The 13,336-nt window shown below is 37.9% G+C and overlaps 1 protein-coding gene across 1 annotated transcript in view; it reads left to right on the top strand.

Annotated features, from left to right (window-relative positions):
• gabbr2 (gamma-aminobutyric acid (GABA) B receptor, 2) overlaps nt 1-13,336 on the top strand; it is a 189,751-nt gene that overhangs the window by 172,137 nt on the left and 4,278 nt on the right. The window contains exons 14-18 of the mRNA XM_032580308.1: nt 2,409-2,519; nt 3,562-3,786; nt 5,556-5,738; nt 7,585-7,714; nt 11,614-11,731. Of these exons, the coding sequence (XP_032436199.1) occupies nt 2,409-2,519; nt 3,562-3,786; nt 5,556-5,738; nt 7,585-7,714; nt 11,614-11,731 (767 nt within the window). The remainder of the gene's footprint in view (nt 1-2,408; nt 2,520-3,561; nt 3,787-5,555; nt 5,739-7,584; nt 7,715-11,613; nt 11,732-13,336) is intronic.

Below are 13,336 nucleotides of genomic sequence, written 5' to 3' on the forward strand. Positions count from 1 at the left end.
TAGCTATTCTCTATTTAATCTACGTTTTAAAGAATGTATTTTGTAACATTTCATACCCCACACAAACATTTCTGTAGCGTGTAAGTGTTTGCTTATTACCTTGAAATAGTGTAAATGTTCTTGTGGCTCTAACTGCCATCTAAAGAACAAGTTTGATCTATAAAAATTAACATAAAGGACAATCATTTGTAATTTATTACTTCAAATTTTTACTTATTTGGATTTCATTGACAAAAATCACCAAATGGGAACGTGAGCTGAACAGCTTCTTATAATTACTTATTGCATCAAATTTTGTTTACTATTTTTTTGCTCAGTTCCTTTCCAAACCGGTTGTCTAGCAGAAGTTAAGAAGAAGCTAATTGAGGCATCATGGTGAAAATATAATTCTTGATGTTTCAGATCTCCTTCTCAGCACTATGCCAACTAATTGTCGTTCCTTGTAAGGAAATAAAAAATAGCCGCTCTGTGCGTCATCTCCTGCCCCAGTTTCCGATGTCTCCACCAGCGTGATGGCTTTTCAAGTGGTAACCCATTTTTATCCCAAGCTTCACCTAAAGCTAACAAGAAACCCAAACTCCAGTCACAGCATATTCACAGGCATGAGTGACACAAACCAAGCAAGGTTGCTGGGGAACTCTCAGAGGGGGTTACAAGAGTGCTTTGACAGAGCCTGTGATCTCACTGCCAGCGATGCAATCCTCAGTCTTTAATACGTTTCTGTTTTGAGACATCAGGGCTTCTTAAGAGACTGGAAAAAAAAGTATATTATACATCTGAGTTGAGATTTGGAAATTAAAGTAAGAAAACAGCATTGTCATATAATATAATAAAAAGAAAAAATTAAGACTTTCCATTGCAGGGCCATCTTATAGAGAATATAGCCATGTTCACTTGTTCGTGCATGCTTGCATTGCAATGTTTATAAACATTGGATCAGTCAGTTAAATTTTATTCATAGAATATTATTCATAGTCAGGTGCAACACAAAGTGATGTTTAACCGGTACAGATGCACAGTGAAGTGACCTAAATGATCAAATCACGTAAACGCATAGAGCAAAACAATAATAACAAAACAAGCTGTTTATAAAACAATATTCTCATAATATAACTACAGCTTTGTTCGACTGAACTTACTATCTATTTCTTAACACTAAATAAAAAGTTGATCAGAAGTTGACAAGTGCATTCATAGGTTTGCTGTAACGTGGAGACACATCAATGTAGAGGTGAGTATTCAGAATAGTCACATAAATGAATGCCATGAAACCACTCAATGGCGACATGTAAAGAATAAACTAAATATTCAAACAGCATGCTATTAATTTGGATTGAGAGTTAAAATACAGGGTATTGCAACATTCCCTTTCTTCTCATTTTTTTATAAGCTGAATTTTAGGAAGCACATTGCTGTACTATAAATATTCACACACTTGTATGCAGCAACCATCTGCTGAGGTAGTGTACATAAGTCTGAGACAATTTAGAAGAGCAACATGGGATTATTCTCAGTATCATCACATGTGGCTTCCAGTTATCATACAGTACTTTGCAGATGAATTTAGGCCAATGTGAATATTTCCTTATGTTATTGGAAATTTTATGACCAATAAAAAGTAGCTCATAGTTCAGAAGTCCTATTTGTAATTTATCAAAGCCTACTAGTAAGACATGTCCGTAAGCGCACAGGCAGTGCTACAATGGAATAGTCGAGACCAAAGCATATTCAAATGTTAGGACGGCCCAGTCAAAGTCTAAAGCTAAGTCCAGTGGAAAATCTATTCCAAGATTAGAAAATTTATGCTCAAAAAGGCTCTTTATCCAATCCATCTGAACTTGAGTGTTTGCAAAGAATGGGTAGAATGATGGCGTCTAGATTTGTGAAGCTGGTGCGTAAAAGATTTGAGCTGGATCTATTGTGAAAGCTCGTTCTAAAAAAAAGGTTTCCGCAGGCGTGCATAAGCTCATCACGCCTTCCAAATTTTCATCAGTAAAGAAACGTTGATAATTATGAATGATTGCCCATTCACTCTAAAGAATCCCAGTCAAATGCATTAAAGGTTGTGGTTGCAATATTTCTATTTTTCTAAAAAAAAAAAAAAAGGAAAGTATAAACTTACATCTTGCATCTAACTTACCCATCCATTCATTTTCACTAATCTTTGGAGAGGGCTGCAATGAGAGCGAGTTTCGTTGCATTCCTTGTAGCGGTAGTCAGTCTGTGTTGCCTATGCTCCTGCATCAGAGGCGTCTGCAACAGGAATTTGCCAAGTGACTAAGTATTTCCTGTGTGTGTATCTTTAAAGTTTTCACTTAGTCATCTGGCAAACTTTTTTTTCCACAGAACAAGACACGTCTCTGTGTGCTGTACTCATTTCTTTCCCCCTCCTCTCGTGTTGCCAACAGGCGGACCCACAAGGCCGAGACATTGCCATCCGTCCCTTCTTGGAGCACTGTGAGAACACCCACATGACCATTTGGCTTGGCATCGTGTATGCCTACAAGGGACTGCTAATGGTGAGAGAACAAAAAAATCTGACAGCATAATCACAGTCTGGACACACATGCATACCCGCTTACTCTGTGTGCTGTCTTAATTTGCCGATTATTAAAAAATATATATCTTATTAAAATTATTTTTTTTAATTTAAAACTTAAAACTGTCATAAGTACCTTCTTTGTGTCAAGAATGTGAAGTTAGAAAAAATAGCATATTTTCTATTTAATTACTGGAAAAATTCTAACTTTAAGGATGTTTTTCAGAATCTGTAATTATGAAAAATTACAGATTTTTTATAACAAAATGCTAATATTGGCTCAGGCAAGGTTGAAAGTGGACTCGCACTCTGCAAAGCAAATTACATTTTAAAATGATCTGTAAACATATCTATTCCCTTACAGCAGATAAATGAAATGGTACAATAGTATGAAATAAAGTATGATAATACGCTGTTTCAAATAGACTTAGAAGGGCTGTCTGTCACTGTCGCTGAAAACTTTGAAAACCTTTTATCTAGATTCAGTTCAGACATCAGAAAGGGTTCAACAGAGTTCAGTGTTTCTACTTGAGAATCATTACATTTTTGTCTAGATTTAACCCGTCTTTTTTCTAAAAAGAAAGAAAATGAATAGAATGAATTATTTTAGGAGAATTAAAGACAGAGGAGTTTTAGCAGTAAAACATGCTCTTCAAAACAATAGGATGGAAGGAGGGACACAATGGTTGATGCATACAGAGAATAAGTTGCCAAACACAAATATTGTGGGTCATTCACCACGTTAACACTGTTTATGTATTGAGGAGCTGGTGACCATTTTTAAATGGCCTTCTCTGATTACACCAACATGCATCAATGGAAATGCATTGTAATCTGTGTAGCAATCCTCTGCTGCAGCTCCCCTGTCCCTCCAAGCAAAGACTTTGCACTCACAACTATCTGTTTTTGTCTTCCGAGACATCTCATTCAACAAAGTTAGCTTTTGATTCCTCTTTTCTGGCTTTTGGCCGTTTTGAGTCATCCGTTTTACTGCAATTTATAATTTTTCCTTTTTCTTATAGCTGTTTGGCTGCTTTCTGGCGTGGGAGACCAGGAACGTGAGCATCCCTGCCCTCAACGACAGCAAATACATCGGAATGAGCGTGTACAACGTTGGCATCATGTGCATCATCGGCGCGGCGGTGTCGTTTCTGACCAGGGATCAGCCGAATGTCCAGTTCTGCATCGTAGCTCTCGTCATCATCTTTTGTAGCACCATCACCCTCTGTCTTGTTTTCGTTCCTAAGGTTGGTTTTTAAACTTAACAGAGAATTATCACTAGGCATTGGCTGGTATAAGATTATTCAGTTCATTTCATTTTTTTTTTAAATCAATTCTATCTAATCAAAAAGAGATTCCAAGTCAATTACCTACATTTGAAATTGAGCCTGGTTATCAAGCGCACATAATTTTTCAGATTGTCTTTATTTATTCTATTTAAGAATTTAATTGCAGCAAAGGGACAGCCGCTTGTGATGCAGTGTTAACTTTGCAGCAATGCCTTTATTGGCATGAATATTTATCATGGTAGTAGAATTTTGAGTAATAATATGGCAAACAAAAATAAAACAACTAAATTTCTAACATCTAATTTGTTTTAATAGAAGGTAACTATTATTTCTACAGCTGCTAAAATGTTAAACTATTTACTATTATAGGACATCAAGGGTATCTCAAACAGTAGATCATTTTGAAAGATGTTTATGCATTTTAACATTCGCTGAATTTAGCAGCAGTGGGTTGCACAGATATAATGTTTGTGTAAAATATTATCACACTTTGTCATTCTGCTCTTTTTAGAGTAAAAAGTAGGTGTATTAGAAGCTGGCATTCACTGGCTTATTCAGGGAAGCTGCTTGAGTAGCCAGCTGGCTGTCTGCTGCCTGACATTAATGCTGCTCTTATTTTCCCAACTGCAATTTCATAAGGGCCTTATCTTTCAGTGATGAGTAGGACTTTTTCCAAGCAGCGACTTCTAGAGCAGCCAACATTGTGTTCCTTGTAAGCAAGAAAAATGTGTGGAGATGACAGTTATGGACATTGTGCAGATACAGGGGAGGGGGAGAGGGAGGCATAGATTGATTCTGCTTCATACAGATAAAGAAAACTTGGTTCCAGAGCATTCTCTAGCTTCTTAGAAAATGTACTTTGAACAGTGGAAAATATATGGTAGGAAATGTTTTGAAACAATAACTTTTTGAGACCGCTTAACACCTGGACACTGCGATCTCAGGTGGTCTGATACCTCCTGGTAGGGATTCACTATCTGGCTCAAATGGAGAAGTTGAACTGTTTTGGTATCTTGTCCACAAGTGATGATAGTATGGAGCAAGAGATGAATTGGTATACCGGTGCCTTGTCTGCAGTAATGTGGGTTGTGCACCAGTCGGTTTTGGTGAACAAACAGCCAAGTCAAAAAGCGGTGCACTCAAATGATTGCTATAAGGCTATATTCTAACCCTCACCTATGTCCACGAGATTTGGATCATGAGCGAGACATTGAGAACCTGGATACAAGCAGCTAAAATGAGCATCAATTTGGCTTGGCTCATCGTTAAGAACCTCTTGTCATACCTCTCCATTTCTGTATGCCTGAGCCACAAGCCTGTGCTCCTATTCATGTTATTTTGAACTCGGCTAAACAGCGCTGTTCCACTCAGAGACGTATCGCTTTCACTACAGTCTTTTGCGGGATGATAATGTCTTGCTTTGTTTAGCAGAGGAGAAGAAACATACTAAAAAACTCCCTCTCCTTGTTGTATTTTTGATAAAAACCCTTTTGCTCACAATCTGACCCATCAGTTTCATATTCTGTTGTGTTTTATTTGAGTGGCGTTAGCCATTAGAAAAGGGAGGGAGGCACTTTGACACCACTAACCGGTCAATGACTGCTTATCTCCAAATTCTCTAACTCACTCCCCATATTCCTGGCTTCTCAAATGCTCCATTAACAGTTGTGTTGTGTAACGTCAGTCTGAGTACAACAGTGACTAACATCCCATGACCCTTCCAACAGCTGATCACCATGAGAACCAACCCAGATGCAGCCACACAGAACCGGCGGTTAAAGTTCACCCAAAATCAGAAGAAGGAAGATTCCAAGACGTCCACCTCGGTCACCAGCGTGAACCAGACCAACACTTCCCGACTGGATGGGCTGCAAACTGACAACCACCGCCTCCGCATGAGGATAACCGAGGTCTGAGCAAAATGACTTCCTGTTTAAAACTCCTCTTAACAAGTAATAATGGTACCACACATAACAGTGGGTACAGTTAGAGAAGCTTTTAATGCAGTAATGGGGAAAAAAAAGACATCTTAAAGGTAATGTAATTACAGGTACAATCATTTCGCTTGAAGTTTGAAAAGAGAAGAAACAGTCAAACATTTATCTCCAGTAAATCTGAGACATAATAGCTCTCCCGCATTTAGTTAAATTTCAAATTTTTTTATCCACTTTGTTACCTCTTGGATGGATAATTGTTAATACCTGCTCTGGTCACTGGTCAAGAGATTGTCACAATTTTCTATGCACCCTCATTTTATATAATATGAGAATATACAGTATGTTCTTTCAGTCTTACATTTCAGTAATTTAGGGGTGAATTTCAGCTCCTTCCCCCTTTTTATGTTCGATTTGAAATGATGACTCAAACTAAGAAGACACGGATGTTTATAATGGCTTCAGCTATCAGGGGCTGCAGTTTTTATTATGGACTCAGTGCTGGTCCAAAAATGCAGAACCTCCAGGCAGACAGCTCAGATGTCAGAGTTTACTGACAGACAGGGTAATTTAGAGTGAAAGCGCAAGAGCTGAAACAGGAGGTGAGAGCTCCGAGCAGAGAGCACGATCTGTGGTAGGCAGAGAAGTACCAGGAATCTGTTGCATGGAATTGGTTTTGTGCCTAAAGGCGGGTTGAAAATTAATTCTTTCACATATTTTTACATTAACACCAACATGACGTGTCTTAAATGGATTTTATGTGGTAGTCCAACTGGACACCTTGTTCTCAGAATGCTTTCCAAATAAAAATCTGAAAAGTGTGGTATGCATATACACCTTTTGAGACTGAAAAAAACCCCCCACATTTCAGTTAAAATGGATCAAATACAGTTTTGGTCTCATCTGTTCAAAACACATTCTCTCAAATTGCTGTGTTTACAGTATGACTGGTTGCAGGCTGCAACAGCCAATTATTCTGGCTTTCGTTCAGCAATGTTTTGTTCCTCTGTTCCATAAAGTCCATATTTTTGGACTGCACAATCTCTACAGCTCCTCCAGAGTTACTTCATCCTCGACTCGTCTGCTGTGTTCATCTGTCTTCATAATGCTGCTTGTCTGCTAATGTTTTCCGCAGCTGTATTTATATTTCAGTAGAATTACACACAGGTGACAATTAGTTGGGTGACTTTTAAATGAAATGGGTTATATTTAGGTGCATTAGAGTAAAAGGGGGTGAATATCTTTGCAGACCACAGTTTTCAGACATCTATTTGTAAATAAATGTTGAGAACTTTATTAAGTTTCCTCCCCTTTCGGAGGTCTGTCTCATAAAATCCATATGATATAAATACATGGCTGTAGTATGACAAAATATAAAAAAGAAAAATCCATGGATGTATGAATAGCTTTGTAAAGCACTATAACACCTATGAGCAAGAACTGAGCTGGCTGATGCAGTGTTTGCAATGCAGCAGTGAGTTGAGACTGGAGGGCAGTACAGATCGCCAGGTCAATTAGGGTGAGCAGGTGAGGCCGGGGTCCAGGATACAGGGACAGCATCTCTAATCAGATGGGACAGGGATGGGGAAAGAGAGAACTCTGGCTGCAGGCCATGAGTGGGTTTTAAATTTTGCTTGAAATCACAGAGCAGCAACTGTGCAGCACTTTCACATGGATCGTATGATGTTGCCTACTTGAGCTACGTTGTCTGTGAACAACAATGTTTTTTGGGGGGGTTTTTCACAAGTGTGTGTGTTAATCCATGTAACAACAAGGCATAGCAGGACCTAATGCTCTATAAATGTCTTTTCTGTGTGAAAAGTTGGATAAGGAGCTGGAGGAAGTGACCATGCAGCTACAGGACACCCCAGAGAAAACTCCTTACATTAAACAGAACCATTACCCAGACGCCAATAACATCCTCAGCATACGCAACTTTACAGACGGCAAAGGTGAGAAGCTGACTATATTTCAGTTTGTGTTTTTTCTGAAGTGAATCTTTAATCTAGTTCTGAAAATGTACCTATAAATGCCTTACTTTGCTGTTGAAAAGTTTTACGTCAGAAACACGTTTATAAACGGATTAAAGCTTGAAAATATAGTTAGAAAATGCGTTCTTGGTCATTTGACAGTTATTGAAATATCTAAATAAACTGAGATGTGAGTAATGATGATATGTAGTTCAAAATGTTATTTTTATGCCAGATAAATGAATAATAGGAACTAATTTAGCCAGGGGTGAGAAATAATTTGGTTTCCCCAATTGCTCAGTTGCGTACCTCCATGGGCAGCCAGTCCAAGTTTTTTTGTTCATTTCAGTTTTGTTTAAAAGTGGGTTTTCCTCAGGGTAAAACTGTTCAATTTTGCTGACAGTGGTTTTCTCTTTACACACCAATAACTGTCCTCTCTGTAGTCACCTTAATTTTCTGCCCTTGATTTAAGTTCATTCGATCTAAAAAAAAGGTGGAGCAATGCCGCTACTATTAAAATGTTTTTTATAGATTTCGGAAGTAATTTTGGCCTAGAGTTTATAATGGTAAGGAGGTATTTACCTTTTTTATTATTTTAATCTTTGGCAAATGGCCTATGCAGTCAGTCAAAATGGTTCCTCCATGACAGGTAAAGGACAAATGGGAGCAACTGTCTGAAATCACCTTGTTAGGTGTTCTCACAACCTGACAAGCATGACAGCTGTGACAGTATGAAACCACATCTTCAATTTAATTTCTTCCTGTTAGACTATGTTCCTACAATTAAAGATGAACACATCTTTACCTGTGATGCAAACAAAAGTGGATGACTGTTTTGGCTGACAAATTCCAGCAAAAGGAAGAATACAGGTTAGAAAAACGGAAGAGATTAGGGCGCGGTTTAAGTGACTCATCAGTACTTGTTGAGTCGGTCTATTTTCAGTACAGTCCCTGTGTCCCTCTATGTCTCCTTCTTCTTCTCCACTGCACAGGTTGTTTAAATAGCTGTATCTTAGACATTATAAAATCTGCTGCCTTAAATTGAATCAGTGAATCATTGGTTCAGCAGCTTTGCCTTGCATTAGGCACCGATTTAACAGACACAGAATGATGGAGATGGAGATGTACTACAGCCAGATTCGGCTTGCCTGATGCACACACCAGTACAAAGTTGCTCTCAGGGGCATTTAATGGATCTGTCTGAGTTTGGTAAGGCAAGGAGCGAGACAGCTGTGCTCAACCAACGTGGACGGGGAGCGGAGAGTGTTGAAATTCTGTGAGATTCCTCATCTACGAAGGAGCCTTCACACATTAACAAAGCTAATCCCTAAGTGTCACATGACATGTTTGTTTGTTTATTTATTGCTTTTGAGCCAAGAAAATAATAGATTTGAAAGAAGTCTGTTTGTGGTCTGGTTGTGCTGTGGCAGTGAAGCAATGTTTCTCGTGTACACAGGGCGAGAAAGACACGCCAGGGTTGTCCTAATTAGTAGGTAATTAATGCATGAGCTACCATCTGGGACAATTTTGACCTCCAGTTTGTTTTTCATTTAACAAAAAATGCACAACTACCAAAACACTGCAGCTAAATTTGGTTTGCTATTAGGTAAGGTATTTTTTTCTGTGGTTTATTATTGAAACGAGATATTCTGCAATGGCATCTTTGCATAACCTGACTTATTTTGTCTAACAATTATGATTAACACAATCATTCTATCCAATCTTCCACAAATTATTATTATTATTAGTATTATTATTATTATTATGTATAGCCAAATTGTAATTGGATGTGCTCATTAAGATGGATGGCTCTATCTAATGTCAGAATATTCACAGGAAGCCTGTGTTTTGATGCACTGATTTATTGATTCATTTATTCATTTCTGCATACATATTCATTTAAAATGTTTTTACTTACTTTCAAGTACAAATACAAAGTTATGATAAATAAATGTGTACTGGGAAGAAAAAAAAATCATTGGAACACTTTTTCATTTTTTATTAAGGAAAAACCTAGTGGGAAAATAGATTTAATTGCCACCACAATATTCTCAACCCTTATTGTAAATTATAAAGTGGTAATTTTAATGAGTTGTATGTAATTACCAACATGCTGCATAAACACACTTTGAACCCATTCTACATAAACTTGGCTATTTAGCCAAATCGACTTTTCCATGATTTCCTTTAAAGCAGAGATGCTCATAAGTCTCGATCGTGATCTTATAAGAAATGAGGCCATAATGAGATGCAAAGAAAAGCTGAATGTGAGGTGCTGCTCACAGTCATTCTGATACACAATCTGGATGCATAATTCCAGTTCATGCAGCTCTTTTTAAAAGATCTCCAGCATATCACCTTTTCCCTGCCTTGTTTGGTTTCTGCATCATCACTGCCTCCAAGCTGTTGTCTTCCGGATTCATAATAGATCTGCTCTAAATATATTGGGGACCAGTGATTGAATTTAAGAGAAGGATGCTGTGTCAACATTCATTACACTCATTCACAGAAGGTTAGAGGCAAAGCTACACTTTCCTGCCTCCATCTGACTGCCTTACTGAACACATTCAAGCAAAAGACAAAGCTGGTTTAGGTGAGGTGGTCTGAATAAGGGCCTAGATAATTGTTTGGAAATCTTTAAATCATCACCATGATTAAAATTGGTCTACTTTTGAATCCAGATATATATGAAAGTTGACAAAGTAGGTTATTTTTTGCATGAAAGCTCCATGAAGCTTGCAAAGATACTACTGGTTAAGTCCCAGACAAAAGACACAGAGCTACAAATGCAACAAATGTAAATTAAGTCATTTTATTTTAAAATTTTTTGCATATTGTTTAGGCACAACAATCTGCTTGAAAGGTAAATTTTATTTTGTATTAATGTAAAACAGTTGACACTGCGTTGCTGGTTATAGGAGCCCTACAGCTTTAAAACTACTTTTGATTAGATATTTTGAAAAATAACCAAACTGTTTACTTGTATAAAATTGATCTGAACACTGTTTTATAAGACTCTTTATGTTCTGTCTGTCAATGAGGTATGCGAGAACCCCATCATGACTCAGAACAACCAAAAATGTCTGTGGCAGGTTTGATTTATACCGTTAAAGCCTATTACAAGCTGCAATAAATCATAAGTGTATAATTATATGTTTAAATTGAATAGTCACCATTGTTTCTATATGCAGGTTGCTGTCACACTAAGATGTTTACATAAACTCATCATGCCCATGAATGTCATTTGTAGGCAAACATTTGTTGAATCTAAAAAAATAAAATAAAATAAAAAACATACAGAAATTTGGAAATATACAGGTCAGCAATTTTTCCTTACAACTCTTAACTTAAATTTTCAAGGTTATTTCTTTTCATAAAGTAAACTGCTCTAAAATAGTTCAGTAAGCCCAGATGTCCAATGGGGGAGGAGGGTGCTGACATAAGTGAATCAGGTCAACAAGTTCTGAAAAGAAATCTGGGACATGTGTGGGGCAAAAAGGAGCAATCCAGTTCTAGCTTGGTGTTATTAACGATTATAAATTGACGGTTTAATGCTGATCTTTGCCTGTGATTACGACGCATAAAATGTTTAAGGCTTACTTCAAAAACTCTGGAAGTCTTTGCTAATGTGGAATATATGATAAATATTCCACATTAGCAGAAGCTCAATAGCAACATGCAGCGATATAAAGAAAACATAACATTATGGAAAAAGTGTATGGGTCACAGGGACAGTGTCAAATAAAAAGGATTTTCATTATGAGCCAAGGTACCTGGAAAATAGCCATGCTTAACGTCATGGCAGTGCATAACGACTGAGATGCGTCCCATTTGACAGATTAACAATTTCTCCCAAAATGTCTACACATGTTTCAATGCAGATGGAGAGAAATCGATACTGAAAAACCACCTGGAGCAAAAACCGCAGGCACAGTGGGGCTCCATGGATCCTTCCAGAATAAGCAGAGGTCCCCTGGAGGATATCAACTCACCTGAACAGTGAGATCTCATATTTCCATAGCACATCCATGCCTGTGCTCCTCCCTGCCTCCAATCCTTCCCACTGTTTAGTGAGCTTTCTCAGCAGATGACACATCACATGTAGAGCAACCACTAGAAACTCTCAGGCAGTTGCTCTGGCAACAGAGCCCATTGAACACACGGACCAGCCCTGCACTTTCCCTCCCACTTCCATTAAAAGACATGTGAACATGTGTGCTCTCTTAGTGTGCAAAACATACAATAACTCTCATGCGAAACCCCCACCACACGCGCATGTAGACATGCACATGATTGATTTGTTGCCCCAACTTGAAAATAGCTGATCTGTTGGACATTTAAGATGCGTATGAAACCAGCGCACATCCATGTTCACCTATAATTCATAAGGCAGCAAAGCTGAGACATGACGACTTCATCAGTGAGGAGGGTACAGCATTTCATGCATCATTGAGAGTTCTGCCTCCCACGCTGGTTTTAACAAGAACATGAGAAGAACGCCAGATTGATGGTGAGAAAGAAGACAGCAGACAAAAAGGGCATAAAATTAAGAAGAGCCCAGAAGAGGGAAAAGACAAACTTAAAGAAGAAAGCTGTTTAGACAGACAAGAGAGGAGGTAGAGACTCGCATGGGCTTATATAACAACTGATTTACAGTTTGCATTGGAAGCAGCTCTGAAAATAGACAGGGACGAGAACAGAAGTAAAGGAACACTCGGAGCTATTCCCATGCCACATAAATGTTTGATCACACCGAGGGAAGAGAGATGAAGAGGTAGCAAGAGAGAAGGTGAAGAGGAAGAGAAGACAAATACACAGAAGTTTGAAAAGAGTTATAAATAGATAATCTAGCACAGACTGAATACTTTGTGACATAATAAATGCAAAAAATAAATCACAAGGCATATTTCATAATTTAATGCACCATATTTAAAGGGAAAGAGATGTTTATGACTAAGCACAATTATAAAACCGGTCATGATCAGGCATAGCTCTACAAATGACAATGACTTTAAATTTCCACTAATTGTGACATTTTTCTAGGTCTTCTGCTGAACAGGCTTGAATTTCCTTACCCCCTGCTAATTTTTTACTTTACATAACAAGTCTTTGGTTATGTAATATCTTTGCCAACGACTGGAAGTCGATTCTGGTGAGGTGGGGTGCGAAGTGTCACACTGGGTTGAAGCATGAAATGTTCTTTTAGTCAGATGATCCCAAAAGCTGGAGGAGTGGGGTCTTATGGGCTTAGTAAGAATGGAAGTAAAGCTGGGGAAAATGGCTGCTCTCATTGCTCTGCGGTAAACAAACAGAGGAGTAGTGAGAACCTGTAGTAATCTAACTCACTTACTCAAGCTATGCTGGTCTGATCTCATTCAGATTTTTCCATTGTTTGTATGTTTATGTATTATATCTAGGTGTAATTGAATATTTTACATAGCAGCTAGGACCAAATGTATAATATGCTCTAACTGTATATTGCAGGAGAAGTGGGCATCATAAAATTTTACAGGATCATCAAAGCACATATTTATATTAAATTTCTGTAGAAATAAAAAAAAAAGGCGGTTTGTCCAGTTCACAATTAACCAACGTTTAAAACCT

This window comes from Xiphophorus hellerii, chromosome 13, assembly GCF_003331165.1.
Source record: "Xiphophorus hellerii strain 12219 chromosome 13, Xiphophorus_hellerii-4.1, whole genome shotgun sequence".
Taxonomy (NCBI): Eukaryota; Metazoa; Chordata; class Actinopteri; order Cyprinodontiformes; family Poeciliidae; genus Xiphophorus; species Xiphophorus hellerii.